Source organism: Carassius carassius, chromosome 44 (assembly GCF_963082965.1).
Source record: "Carassius carassius chromosome 44, fCarCar2.1, whole genome shotgun sequence".
In the NCBI taxonomy this organism is placed as follows: Eukaryota; Metazoa; Chordata; class Actinopteri; order Cypriniformes; family Cyprinidae; genus Carassius; species Carassius carassius.
In genome coordinates this window covers 20,666,199-20,680,686 of record NC_081798.1, presented here as the reverse complement: position 1 = coordinate 20,680,686, position 14,488 = coordinate 20,666,199, and the positions used below count along the sequence as shown (strand labels likewise).

General features: G+C 37.9%; 3 protein-coding genes across 4 annotated transcripts; 1 reads left to right on the top strand and 2 right to left on the bottom strand.

Moving 5' to 3' along the window:
- Positions 1–771: 771 nt before the first annotated feature.
- tmem167b (transmembrane protein 167B) lies at positions 772–2,356 on the bottom strand. Its single transcript, XM_059537160.1, has 3 exons — positions 2,197–2,356; positions 1,152–1,283; positions 772–1,077 (listed from the first exon to the last, which is right to left on the bottom strand). Exons 1-3 carry the CDS (start codon positions 2,204–2,206, stop codon positions 995–997), a joined length of 225 nt encoding a protein of 74 aa, XP_059393143.1. The 5' UTR covers positions 2,207–2,356; the 3' UTR covers positions 772–994.
- A 5,068-nt stretch (positions 2,357–7,424) lies between these two features.
- Positions 7,425–11,615, top strand: si:ch211-160o17.6 (protein FAM107B). 2 transcript variants are annotated; one of them, XM_059537673.1, is made up of 5 exons: positions 7,425–7,963; positions 8,502–8,541; positions 8,642–8,786; positions 10,318–10,513; positions 11,114–11,615. In XM_059537673.1, exons 1-5 carry the CDS (start codon positions 7,940–7,942, stop codon positions 11,213–11,215), a joined length of 507 nt encoding a protein of 168 aa, XP_059393656.1. In that variant the 5' UTR covers positions 7,425–7,939; the 3' UTR covers positions 11,216–11,615. The 2 variants fall into 2 exon arrangements, with proteins under 2 accessions (XP_059393656.1, XP_059393657.1); XM_059537674.1 differs by having other exon boundaries at positions 7,807–7,963; positions 10,318–10,462.
- A 1,000-nt stretch (positions 11,616–12,615) lies between these two features.
- LOC132126547 (beta-1,3-galactosyltransferase 6-like) lies at positions 12,616–14,446 on the bottom strand. The gene has a single exon (XM_059537842.1). The coding sequence runs from the start codon at positions 14,290–14,292 to the stop codon at positions 13,288–13,290; it is 1,005 nt and encodes a 334-aa protein (XP_059393825.1). The 5' UTR covers positions 14,293–14,446; the 3' UTR covers positions 12,616–13,287.
- Between the last annotated feature and the right edge of the window lie 42 nt (positions 14,447–14,488).

Below are 14,488 nucleotides of genomic sequence, written 5' to 3'. Positions count from 1 at the left end.
TTCTGCAGCGCGTTGGCCCTCCAGGGTAAGATTTGAGGAACCCTGCTTTAGGACATACATTTGAATGCATAAATACAACAGAAAATCTCAGCATGTACACATCTGTGCAGTGTAATAGACCAAACCACATCGACACAAGAAAAGGGAGTCCAAACATTTAACATCAGCAGAAACTTCCGATGTTAATTCTTGACATAAGTGTTCAAAAAGTGAAATTAGCATTGTTAATAAACAGTCAGCAAGCTGAAACACTACACATATCACATTATCCACATAATATGAATGCATGTCCATATGTTTATTGTGGTTGCATGTGAGTCAGGTTAGCAGTGTATTTATCAAACTGAACCAAACAGACACGTCTCTATGAAGAAGTCACATGATGTAGATCAATAGGGTTTGCTTCTCATACATTATAATATTCCAGCACATATGTGGTATCAAAAATTGTGTTGTACAAGTTTAATAGCATGATCAGTTTTAACATGAAGTCAATGGAAATCTTGTGAATTTGTTCCATGCTGCAAACAACAGGTCTTATTTGTTTCTTATAAACATCTGAATTTGAATAAGCCATTCAGGATGCCAAAACCTAAAGCTCTCTGTAAACTGCATTTTTATAAAAACAACTTATCTTGAAAAAATTGTACAAGATAACATTTGAACATTATTAGATATAAGATAACGTTTCTGCCTTCCTAACTGTACCCCTCAAAACCCAAGCAGAAAGTGTGCATGTCTGAGAGAACAACACAAGAAAAAGATGTGAAGTTTGAATCAGAAGTAGGTGCTTCAGTTACCGTTTAACCCTGATCTAAGACCGAATTTACCCGAAATCTAATCTTAAGTTAAACATGTACAAAAATGGATAGCAGGTCTTAAATGGGTGCTAAAGCGCACTGTCTGTGCATCTCCTCCAGAAGCCGGCGATACTCGCCAGCACTCATTTCTATTGGCGTTCAGTCCAGTGTCCAAAGAGAGCGGTTCATCCGGGTCATTTCAGAAAGATGAGGTAAAACGCCATACACATACAGGACGCTGCCACAGCGATGTGGAGCCGTGTGCCTATCACTGCAGCTGCAGAGAAAACACAGATGTGAACACTCCCCACAGCATAATGATCTCCAACACTGCTCCAACTGAGCACTGACCTTTGTAAAAGACTCCCCAGACACCTTTCTTCTCAGACAAGAGCCAGCTGTTCAGACGAGGGACCTTCTTCAGGTAAGCACACGTGCAGATGAAAAGAAGGCCGAATACAAGAATGCCGTCGAAAGAGTACACTGTGAATGAAGAGCACACGTTAACCCTCGGTTACAAGCAGCTTGGAACACACGTGTCTTCAAATAAACTTTACTTCAAGTACAACTTTCTTGACAATAATCTGAAGTGGTTTTTAGGTATGTTGCCTTTGAAATTTGTAAGTTTATGATCAAAAATAAATCGGTAATATTGTGAAATATTTGTACAATTTAAAATATATTTTCTATATAATTATTTTAAATGTTTCTCTCTCTCTCTCTCGCTCTCTTTTATATATATGAAATACATTTCGATAAGTAGTTTACTCCTGTGATGCAAAGCTGTATTTTCAGCCTCATTCCTCCGGTCTTCAGTGTCACAAGATCCTTAAGAAATCATTCTAATATACTGATTTGATGCTCAAAAACACATTTATTCTTATTAGTTATACTTTTAGGTGTTTTGATCAAATAATGCAATCTTGGTCAGCATAAGAGGCTTCTTTTAAAATCTTAATTATTCCTAACTTTTGACTGTGTATGTGTGTATAAAATCGTTTCAATTCTTTACATTTTTAATGAATATTATATATATATATGAATATTTTATATATATATATATATATATATATATATATATATACACACACACACACACGTGAGAGTAATTTCGCAGTAAATGTTTTGTGACATTCAGAGATCAGTGTGAATTTGTGACTGAAGCTGATACACTGATTGCTCTTAAAGACATGTTTGTATAAGCAGTTTGATTGAGATGGCATAGGGTTATAATTAAAGGTTGTAGTTATTTCGAGATAAAAGGCGAAACCAGCTGCGGCTCCGTAATGAGCCACGTCCACACATACACACACACACACTGACAACATTCATCTCTATCTGACCACAGAGACTTCTTGTGAAGTTCACATCATAACACGCGTCTTTATTAACATACCGTTTGTCATTCTCGCAGCTTTCAAATCCCGTGTTGAGAAAAAGCGATAGTTGCCCGTGTTTTTTTATTGACTCTCTTCATCAGTTCCGCATACACAGCACAGGCTTCCGGATACTGATGTTCGGTTCTTGAACGAATCGTTCTTTTGAGCCGTTTCACGAATCAAACTGAATCAAACTTTAGTTCCGGGTTGATGACGCAGGACGCACAGCCGAAGTAGCACGTCCAACTTTTTTTTTTTTTTTTTTTTTTTTTTTTTTTATTGCAGTTGAAAGAACAACAACATATTTGAAGCAACAGGGGGCAAACGGACACCATCACAAGAGGTTATGTTAGAGACATAAATTTACAAGATATATTAAAGATTAAAAAAAAACTTACAAAAAAAAAAAAAAAAAAAAAATGTAAAGGAAAGAAAGGATAATTTAAAGGTAGCTTACAATAGACTCAATAATGTTACAAGTTTTTAAAGCCTTTGAGTTCAACGGTTTTGACAAATTCTTAAAGGAATTAAAAAGGGACTTTATATCAGATGAAAACATTCTAAAGTTAGGTTTGCAATGGATGGCTCTGGCTTTATGTAGGTGAAATTTACCCAGAAGACAAAGCAATAAAACAATATGCTCCATATTAATGTCTATGGAATGAAAATCTGACACAAAAATAATAGATTCTGTTAATTCTATCATTTTGTTACAGCAAGAAAAAATTAACATGGTAACTTCAGACCAAAAGGATTTGGAGAATGGGCAATGATAAAACAGATGTAAAATAGATTCTTCATCAGAATTACAAAATGAACACATTGAAGATATATTCTCAGAAAATCTGCTCAAAAATAAATTACAAGGGTAGTATCTATGAACAATTTTGAAATGGAGTTCTTTAGTTTTACTGGGGATAAATAATTTGTGAGAAAAGGTCCACAAGTTCTTTAAATCAGAGTTCGGATAACAGATCCTCCATTTAGACTGTGCTTTAGATGGGCATTCTGGAGTTGAAGAAAGAGCATTTCTAATAAAAAAGTTATTGCATTTTTTATCTAATAAATAAACACCATTAACCACAAGTGTAGGGAATAGTTGTTTACATAGCCATAAAGTAAATGCGCTTTAAACAAAGTTTTTAAACTGACAGGAATACTTTTAGTCACCTTATTAAAATCTCTTAGTGAAATTGTTGCACCTTTCAAAGACACAAAGTCAGGAAAGGAAAGAAAGTCCCCATCAGCATTAAACAAATCAGAAACAAAAAAAATATTTTGATTTACCCATTCAATGAAAAAAAGTGATTTGTTACCAGACAAAATATTTTCATTGTTCCAAAGAATACACGTGTGTGGGGAAAGCACGTCCAACTTGAAAAGAACCGAATGAGCCGTTTCAACCAACTGTCGAAGTTTGCCGAGGATTACCGAGGACTCAACAAGAACCGAATGAGCCGCGGCGAAGTTTGCCGAGGATTACCGGCAAACTTAACCCATCCATCCAACTGCATTTAACCCATCCAAAGTGCACACACACAGAGCAGTGAACACACACACACACACACACACTGTGAACACACACACCGGAGCAGTGGGCAGCCATGCTGCGCCGCCCGGGGAGCAGTTGGGGGTTCAATGCCTTGCTCAAGAGCACCTAATTCGTGTTATTGCCGGCCCGAGATTCGAACCCACAACCCTAGGGTTAGGAGTCAAACTCTCTAACAGGCCACGACTTCCTTAAGTGAATTATATGACAATAATCAGAAATATGCTTTTAAACAAATAACCTTTTTTATTTTTCAATATGTGTTGACACGAATCACTTTTTAGAATTTTTAATTTATACAATATGGCATTATGTTATTAGAAATTAAATGCGTAAAGACGTTATTGTTGGATGACGTCAGGGAACCGACGAATCTGCTTTTTGAACCGGTTCAATGAGTCGATCTGTTCCAAACAGAACCGGTTCGCGGAAACGAATCAGACCTTGCATCACTACTTCCGGAACGCTTCGGAATGATGGGAAATCATTTTACAGATTAAAAGCCTTCGCTTCATTACAGGTAACAGTGTCATGTTTACACTCGGTAGATTTAGAGAAATCTAAATATGTGTACTCTACATACTACCTACTACTAATACATCTAGTGTACATTTTACGAATCACTATCAATAATCATAATAAAATATATTTTCGATGTTTTTATAAAATGATATACTTTTGATAAAATTCAATAATGTTATATATTTTTTATTATAATTATTAATAATAATCGATGATAATATTCAAAATATAATAAATTATTAAATCAAAATATTTCACATCTACACACTCACATTAATAATAATACACAATAATACTAATGAATATTAAGATATTTTATTACCATTATTGTTATTGCTACTATTATTACTATTACTACTAATAATGTTATAATATTTTATTATATGTTCAATAATAATAATAGTAATATTTTAACCTATTTATGTTCATGTATTGTTACTTGACTGATTGTTATGTCTTTACAAAGTAAAGCTCACAAACTATTTAATTCAGTGAAATCTCTGAAAAGAGCTGTTCTCTTTTTTTGTCATCTTTTAACTATGTCAAGTGTGTCTGATGATTCATTTACATTTATTCATTTAGCAGACGCTTTTATCCAAAGCGACTTACAGATGAGGACAGTGGAAGCAATCAAAAACAACAAAAAGAGCAATGATATATAAGTGCTATAACAAGTCTCAGATAGGTTAACACAGTACACGTAGCATGGGATTTTAAATAATAAAAAAAAAAATAAAAAAAAATAACCGATAGAATAAAAACAGAATAGAGCAAGCTAGTTTTAGAGATCTTTTCACATACACACACACACACATACACACACACATATAATTGCATAATAAATGAAAAGAAAATAGAATACGAAAAAGATTAGAAAGGTAGGGAGATTTTTTTAAAGAATAGAATTAGAGTAGTGAGTGTTAAAGTTAGAGGGTCAAATAAAGATGGAAGCAATGTGTTTTCAGCCGATTCTTGAAGATGGCTGAGGACTCAGCTGCCCGGATTGAGTTGGGGAGGTCATTCCACCAGGAGGGAACATTTAATTTAAAAGTCCGTAAAAGTGACTTTGTGCTTCTTTGGGATGGCACAATCAAGCGACCTTCACTTGCAGAACGAAAGCTTCTAGAGGGCACATAAGTCTGAAGTAACAAATTTAGGTAAATGGGTGCAGAGCCAGTGGTAGTTTTGTAGGCAAACATTAATGCCTTGAATTTTATGCGAGCAGCTATTGGAAGCCAGTGCAAATTGATAAACAGAGGTGTGACGTGTATTCTTTTTGGCTCATTAAAAATTAATCTTGCTGCCGCGTTCTGAATTAATTGTAAAGCTTTGATAGAATTGGCTGGAAGACCTGCCAAGAGGGCATTGCAATGGTCCAGCCTGGACAGAACAAGAGCTTGAACAAGGAGTTGTGCTGCATGTTTCGAAAGAAAGGGCTTGATCTTCTTGATGTTGAATAAAGCAAATCTGCAGGATCGGACAGTTTTAGCAATGTGGTCTGAGAAAGTCAGCTGATCATCAAACATAACTCCAAGGCTTCTAGCTGTTTTTGAAGGAGTTATGGTTGATGTGCCTAACTTGATGGTAAAATTGTGATGAAACGATGGGTTTGCTGGAACCACAAACAGTTCTGTCTTGGCAAGGTTGAGTTGTAGGTGATGGTCCATCATCCAGGAAGAAATGTCTGTTAGACAAACTGAGATGCGAATGGCTACCGTCGGATCATCAGTATGGAATGAGAGGTAGAGTTGAGTGTCATCAGCATAGCAGTGGTATGAAAAGCCATGTTTCTGAATGACAGAACCTAATGATGCCATGTAGACAGAGAAGAGAAGTGGTCCAAGAACTGAGCCCTGAGGCACCCCAGTAGTTAGATGTTGTGACTTGGACACCTCACCTCTCCAAGATACTTTGAAGGACCTATCTGATAGGTAGGACTCAAACCATTGAAGTGTGGTTCCTGAGATGCCTTTTGCCAGTAGGGTTGATAGGAGGATCTGGTGGTTAACCGTGTCAAAAGCAGCGGACAGATCAAGCAGGATAAGTACTGAAGATTTGGATTCTGCTCTTGCCAGTCTTAGAGCTTCAACAACTGAGAGCAAGGCCGTCTCAGTTGAATGTCCACTTCTGAAGCCAGATTGGTTGCTGTCAAGGAGGTTGTTGTTTGTGAGAAATGTAGAGACTTGGTTGAACACAGCTCGTTCAAGTGTTTTTGCAATGAAAGGAAGAAGGGAAACTGGTCTGTAGTTCTCTAAAAGAGATGGGTTGAGGTTGGGTTTCTTAAGTAATGGAGTTATACGTGCCTGTCTAAATGATGAGGGAAAAACACCAGTGTGGAGGGATGTGTTGATGATGTGAGTGAGTGCAGGTACAACTGCAGGAGAAATGGCTTGAAGGAGATTAGATGGAATAGGATCAAGCGGGCAAGTAGTAGGGTGATTAGAAAGGATGAGTTTTGAGACTTCTGCCTCAGAGAGTAAAGAAAAGGATGTAAATGAGTATGTTTGCTGGTGATATGAGCTTGGTGTGGAAAATTGTGCACTAATGTGTTTAATTTTATTAATGAAAAACATTGCAAAGTCGTCAGCTATTAGAGATGAAGCAGGAGGTGGAGGAGGACAAAGAAGTGAGGAAAATGTTTTAAAAAGCATGCGAGAGTTAGACGAATTGTTAATTTTGTTATGGTAGTATGTCATTTAAGCAGTGGAGACATCAGCAGAGAAGGAAGATAGGAGTGACTGATACACATTAAGGTCAGTAGTATTTTTGGATTTGCGCCACACCCTTTCAGCAGCTCTAAGCTTAGAACGGTGTTCGCGTAGAACATCAGATAACCAAGGGGCAGAAGTGGTGTTACGGGCTGGTCTGGAAGATAAGGGGCAAACAGTGTCTAAACAAGATGTAAGAGTGGAGCAGAAAGTATCAGTAGCACTGTTAGCATCCAAAGATGCAAACAGTTTAGGGGAAGGAAGTGAAGATGAAACCATTGCAGAAACATAATTGCAAACATAATTTAGTGCAGCAAACCTACAGATATCCTCAAATGATCTAAAGATAGGGCTACTTTAATATGAAGTCAGTGCTGAACCCAGAGTGACACAGACTGAGTGTTTCTGCACCGGTCTGTCTCTAATAGCATCCTGCAGCGTCTCTCAATGACAGTGTACTTGGCAGGAGGAAGGGACCATAAGCTGTGCTCAGCTGTCGTCTGGCAGTACTTGGCAGCCGCTGTGTTGGCATGTTTTATTTCTGTGTGTACGTCCTAATGCAGTGCCACAGTAAGCTATTAGTGTCTACCTTCACCCTGTCATGGTCTCGTAAACCATTAATGGTAAAGCTGTTCTCCTGTTATCATAAAATCCCATGTAGACCCTTAGAAGAATCTACTAATTTTATTCAAATGCTAAACAAATCCACTAAAAAACACATTTCTGCTTGCATATTGAGAGAATAGGTCTTAGTAGCTGCATTTTTGTAAGCAACAAAGCAGGTAGGTTCTAAGTGGGATTGAATCTCTATGTAATCCACCATCTGTTGGGCAATGAGCATCATCCCGAGGTGTGTTACACAGCTAATCTGATGCCATTCAATGCATCAAGCTGTGGAGCAACCAGCTTTACCTTTAAAACTGTGTTTGTGCCCTTGAGAAGCGGACCGTCCACCTCCTGCGGACAGATCTGGGCTTCAGTATGCTGCTATATTACAAAACACAGGTAAGATTGAGCCTGCTGCTTACAGATTTCATTACTGTATGTAAGGGACCGCATGTTTTCCTAAAAATTAACTTTAATTTAAATATTAGTTAGAATAGCTATTTATTTCACATCAAATTTCATGCCTTGAATTAGATCATTTGTTAAAATGATTATAAAATAATTAACAAATATAATACTGATATTGTTATGAACAGTAAGTAGTAGTTTGGCATTGGTTACAATGCTTTAATTATAACATTAAATAATTTCTTTAAAAAATCTACAAGATATTACATTGTTAGATCATTTAATAATATATTAAAATAAACAAATACACTAAAACACACAAACAAGCTTTTAAATAATTTTTGCTTTTTTTGTTGTGGTCTTTGTATCGATTTATGTTAATAAATAAATATGATTTTATTATACATATGTAAAACATGAATAGTACGATTGTAGAATAAGGTTCAATGATCATATATTAAGTAAAAACATATATAAATATAGCAGAAATAATACAATTAACAATCTGAATTATCTTTTTTTCTATAAGGTTGTTTCACAAAGAATGGGACAGAAGAATCAGAAAACAGGTATTTAGTTATTTTTTAAGCCCTGTATGATTTTCTCAAAAACGATTGTATATAAGAGCCCATACATTCATAACCTCACAGCTCTGATAACACCCATCAGAAAGCTCCAGCTGTGCTTCTACTGCATCTCAGCAGACTACTGAAGGCCAGGACGATCTCATCCGGCCGAAGAAACTGTTCAACCCTGTCCTGGAGTCTTCCAGTCGAAGAGCTTTACATCGTGAACTGCTAGTCAGCCACAGATGGTGAGCTAGAAAGCGCTTCTGAGATCTGGTGTGTGTTGAGGCTGTGCTTTCAATTATGTGTGGATGAGTTAAGGCCAATGCACAGGGATCAGAGCATCTGCTGTCTGAACAGAATCACAACAGACTTCTCTGAGCTCTACAAGGCACACAGATAGACAGCAACACTAACAGGCTAATCTCCAACTCTTGAGTGCGAATTCGTAAAAATCACATTTGACAACATTAAAACATCATAAGCCCACAGTGTACTTCGGTTTTGGTCTTTGATTAGTTTGAAAAATAAACGGAGGACACAATTCAAGAACAACAAACTACTGAAGACGGCAGCAAAAACAGACACCTGCAACTCTATAGTTCAAACGAGAACAAATTGTTAACGCTCAACTCGTTTTAAAAAGGATGAATCTCTCTAGTGCGCATGTTGCACTGGCCACGGTTCGGAAAGTCATGGGGACTTAAAGCAAACATGCCACCAAATTGGACAAATTTCCCCTTGCACAATTAAACTAAAACTATTATGGCTGTCATGAATAAAGTGAAAATGAAAAGAAACGTGTCGATTGTGTTGCATTTTGTGTTGGTATGTTGCATCGTACTTCTTTTTACAATGTTGAGCATTATAACCAATCACACACAATTCTGCTGAGCTTTCGAATGCAATAACCAATCACAGGTGTTCATTTCATTTAGTGTGCACGCACGCTCGCTGATTCAATTCAGTTTAATAATTTAGTCTCTGTTTGAATAACAAACAGAGGAACAGGAATAATTATAATGAATAATTAACTAATAATTAACACATTTTTAATAAATTGTGATCACATTAAATGCAAAATAATGTGAGTTAAAAATACTTTGACACTCATATTTGTGACCTTGGATCACAAAACCAGTCATAACGGGTCAGTTGTTTGAAATTGAGATTTATACATCATCTGAAAGCTGAAGAAACTTTGTTAGGATTGTTAGGATATGACAACATTTGGCTGAGATAAAACCATTTGAAAATATTGAGAAAATTGCCTTTAAAGTCGACTAAATTATGATCTTAGCAATTTATTTTATGTAAAATGAAGTTTTTATATATTTATGGTAGGAAATTAACAAAATATCTTCATGGAACATAATATTTACTTAATATCCTAATGATTTTTGGCATAAATGTAAAATCAATAATTTTGATCCATATAATGCATTGCTGGCTATTGCTACAAATATACCTGTGCTACTTATTTATCTACACTGGTTTTGTGGTCCAGGATCACATTTGGTACTTACCTGGAAAGGTGTGTTCATGATAATAGATTACATTAGCATTAGGCTTTAAGTATTTTTCATTTACAATTGCCATATTTTGGAATATTATATCAAATATTTGTATTCCTAATAATAGTGTAAACTCAATCAAGTGAGAGATAAATATGTTTAAACTTTTCAAGAAATGAATTTCTACAATATTGCATGAATCACTAGAATAAGTAACAGTTTTTTGCTAATAAACACATGAGGTGTCATTGAAAATTGTTTGCAGGGGTCTCCTGCCTGAAGAGAAGCCAGATCTGAAGCGGGTGCTGGAACAGAGAAGACTGGAGCAGCACAGAGAGAGAGAACAAGCCTCACATCCGCCATCTGACTTCGAACAAGAACTGCACAAGAGACGCCAGAGACTCCTGGCTGTAGGTGTAGATCTCAGTTCTGTCATGACAACTTTCGGAGGGACTGGGATGGTAATATTCATGAGAATGTTAATGTGTTTGGTCTCGGTGGAACAGATCTGCTACGCTGCTGCTGCAGAGCAAGTACCGAGATCTGCTATTGCCAATACATCCAAAACATACTGCTGTGAGCATGTAAAGAATATTGGAATAACCTCCCAAAGCACACATGATCACCTCATAGGAGATCTATACAGGTGGACCTGGGGAAGGGGGAGGGTTTCCAAAGTGCGCTGCTACTGCTACAGCAAACACTGTCAAATATTTTAATGTTGAGCAGAGAGCTTATTGGGTACTGATGCAGGAGAGAACCAATCAGCTGTGTCATGTGATAATGATGTCATTATGTCATATTTTGATAGATCTATCGGACTGCACCATCTAGAGTTTCATGCCAGAACTTTGAATTTCAACCAAAGGCATTTAGCGCTGCTGTCAGTGAATCATAACTTGAGGACTACAATCACAACAATGGCGCAATAAGTAAAAAACATAAAAAAAATCTTGCCTACCCAAAACATTTGTACAGTGATATACCATCAAAAAAGAGATTTGAATTCTGTGTTATTAGTATTTCAGAGACTCATTGGACCTGTGATTCTTTCCTTACAGTACGAGCAGGAAGAGCTGAGACACAGAGAGGACCTACAAAACATGCCAGAGTTTGTTCGAGTGCGGGACAACCTGAGACACATCACCATCACAGGCTACTGAACCAACAGAAGAACTACGAAAACAATAAAATCCATTTTCTCAAAGAATTGCTTTTTGTTCTGTCAGAGGGAATCATTATCATCAGCATGATTCAGTCATTTTGTGTTGTTCTCTCTCACCGCAACCAAATCTGAAATGGCTTTTAAAGGGTTAGTTCACCCAAAAATGAAAATTAGCCAATAAATTACTCACCCTGAAGTCATCATAGATGTATATGACTTTCTTCTTTCAGACGAATCCGGTCAGAGTTATATAAAAAAACTGTCTTTGATCTTTCAAGCTGTTTAATGGCACTCAGTGGGTGTTGCAGTGCATCAGTCCAAAAGAAATGAAATAAAAAGCGCCCCTCCTTAACAAAAAGTGTCTCACACGGCTCCGAGGGGTGAACAAAGTCCCCCTGAAGTGAATCGATGTGTTTTTGCAAGAAAAATATCCATATTCAAAATGTAATAATCACTTTAATCTAGCTTGCACCAACAGTTGTACACAGAAGCCGTTCGGGAGCATGACGTCTGAGGTCAGCGCTGTACAAGCGCTGGTGAGTCTCGTGAAAACCAACGTTTGTTAACAAGAGCAAAGGAACCAAAGTTACCTTACTTTAGCAAAGAAAAACCAGCCCTCTCTTGGCTAATATCGAAATCATCCGATTTTCTTCTTTACAAATCCTCGTTTTGTACTTCTAATTAGTGATCGTTGTTTTGCTTTGATCTCTCCGCTGCGCTTCCATGTTCATCACTTCTGGCGCATGCAACGCCAGCCTTATACGTCATCCGCCGAAGCTGTTTACGTGTACAGCAGTGAGCGCAAGCTAGATTAAATTCATTATTGTGTTTTAAATATGGTTATTTTTCTTTAAAAAAATTTGCTACAGGAGGAGCACCCCCTGGAGCAGTTTGAGACAATTATTTTTTTTTATTAAGGATGACTTTTTGTATCACTATCTAGGGCCCAAAAACTTTTAGATGAGCTTTTTTCCCCAGCTAGACATGCTGTGAGCAAGAGATGGCGAGAAACTGTACTAAAAATCAAGCCTGTCCACTATTGTATATTCTTTTTCACTCGAAAATACGTCACAAAACTGAAGGTCACAATTTCCAGTTCACATGGACATGGATTTCAAATTGAGACGTGGTCACATTAGCGAAACCTAGGTAAAAATCTACTGTTCACTGTCCATTTATCATTAGTGTTGTGATGCACAAAGTCACTTCAAATTAAAGTAGCTTTACATTGCTCAACATGGCGAATTCGGATGTTAAAGGTTTAACAAATATTTAATTGAGATTGATGAATTTTGTCCCACCGAATTTCAATGTACAAAGGTAAATATGATCAAATCCTAATACATGGTTTTAATAAAACTACTCTTTTATTAAAAAAATTATACAAGGAGACTGATCTGGTGTAAAAACAGAACAGAAACATTTAATAAAATTTGAGGTACATTATTTACAATTCAGTCACAACACATAAAATACTAGAAATACTGCCAAACCTGGTGGCCAAGTTCTCTAATCTTCAAGACAGCTTTATAATTATATGGCAAATTTGTGAGCAAAACTCACAAAGAAAACTATCTCAGGTTCTCTATCACAATGGACACAATTTGTCAAAATACTTAGGTTTATGAACATTTATCTTCAAGTTTCTTTTCTGTCAATCAACTCTCAGTGTCTGGCACATTCCTTTTCTTATCCGTGTAAATTTATTTCAAAAGATATGCTCTAAACATCTCAGGAATATAAATGAAAGATAAGATGGACAATTCTATGGGTGGACATCAAATACAGAATGTGTATGCAAAGAATACAGCAGAAATATCTAATTTCACCCAGAATCCCCCAGGCTCTCCATACAAGCTGACAAAACAAGCTTTGAATCAACCTAATAAGGGAAAAACATATGTAGATCTCAAAAAGAGCAGCTTTTCGGTAACATCATCTCCCACATTTCGAATTTAAAAAGCCTTTTCAAAAGGTTAAGAAATGCTGTTTCGGCTCGACACACAACACAGATAATAAATAAATAAATAGCAAGTGGAAAAAATGCATATGATCAAGGGTGACAAAGAGTCAGGGGATGCCATCCTTCCGCTGGCAACACTGGGAAGGAGGGACGCTCCAGTCGTAAATGTAGGACAGCCTAAGTTTGACTTCCTCTTTGCACAAACGCCCATCTCGCTGTAGTGTCTGATGCTTTTCCAACATGTCCTCTAAACTCTGCTTGTGAGTGACCAGGTACTTATTGCTGCAGCCACGCGACTTGTACTCTGTGTCGAAGCGCGGATCATGGACCCGCTTCACGTCCACTGGGGCCAACCAGGCGCCCAAGGACACATCCTCACTCTGCCAGGTCTTCAGAAACCCCACGTTGAGACGTACGTAGTGCACGAGGTCAGCGGAAATCACGTAGCCTCCACCCAGGGCATAAGGTAAGTAGTAGTCACACAGTTCCCATGCACTTTCTTTCCATTTCCCACCCGTTTTCACTCTCCCGCGGCCAGAGAAGAAGCCCCAGTAGAGTCGGCTGGGCTCCTTGGTCTTCAACTCCTCCTTGAGGAGATCCAAGCGGGTGAAGGTGTCGTCGTCGGCCTTCAGAACGAATTTGAACTCCACGTTTTGGTCCAACCAGGAGTACATGTGAAGCAGTTTCTGCGTGAGGTTCTCGTACGAGTCCCGGAGCTCAGGGAGCAGGAGGAGGTCATGGTGACGGATCTGCTCGGTTCTGAGGTTCTGGAGGTCTTCTGGAGGTAAACCCTCGGTGCCAATAACAAACCAGTAGAGCACTTCAGGGTCGTGTTTGGTCAGCCAGGTGCTCCGGATGATACTGCGACGCTCCGTGTACTTCGGGCCCGTGGTGATGAGAACGACAAGGAATGTGGAGAGCTCTTTGGCGTGAGGAGGCCCTGCCGGCTGCTTCTGATGTGACTCGGCCCGCGGCGCCACACCTGGGGACTCAGCCGGCTTCAGCGTCTCAGACGTACATTTGGCGAGGAACAAAAGGATGACAGCGAACAGGAAGAAGACACCGAGCGCCAGGGCTGTCTTGTGACGACACACAAGACGGACAAAATTCATGATGTCACTGAGGGACAGAAGGAAATCATACCACTTTTAAAAACAAGCCTTAATTAAAATGCGTGCAACCTTAAGGCCTGTTCACAACGAAAAGGATGTTTTGTGCACTAAAACATTTGTATTTCAATAAACGTCCATTAATTATGGAAGCCTGTTTCCACCACTGAATAAAAAAAATAAAACAAGGTAATTGGGA

Coding starts and splice junctions, on each gene's coding strand:
- LOC132126547 (XM_059537842.1), bottom strand. CDS start 14,292: ATGAATTTTGTCCGTCTTGTGTGTCGTCACAAGACAGCCCTGGCGCTC.
- si:ch211-160o17.6 (XM_059537673.1), top strand. CDS start 7,940: ATGCTGCTATATTACAAAACACAG. Junction 8,787..10,317: donor CTGCTAGTCAGCCACAGATG/GTGAGCTAGAAA, acceptor AATTGTTTGCAG/GGGTCTCCTGCCTGAAGAGA. Junction 10,514..11,113: donor CTTTCGGAGGGACTGGGATG/GTAATATTCATG, acceptor CTTTCCTTACAG/TACGAGCAGGAAGAGCTGAG.
- tmem167b (XM_059537160.1), bottom strand. Junction 1,078..1,151: donor CTGGGGAGTCTTTTACAAAG/GTCAGTGCTCAG, acceptor TTTTCTCTGCAG/CTGCAGTGATAGGCACACGG.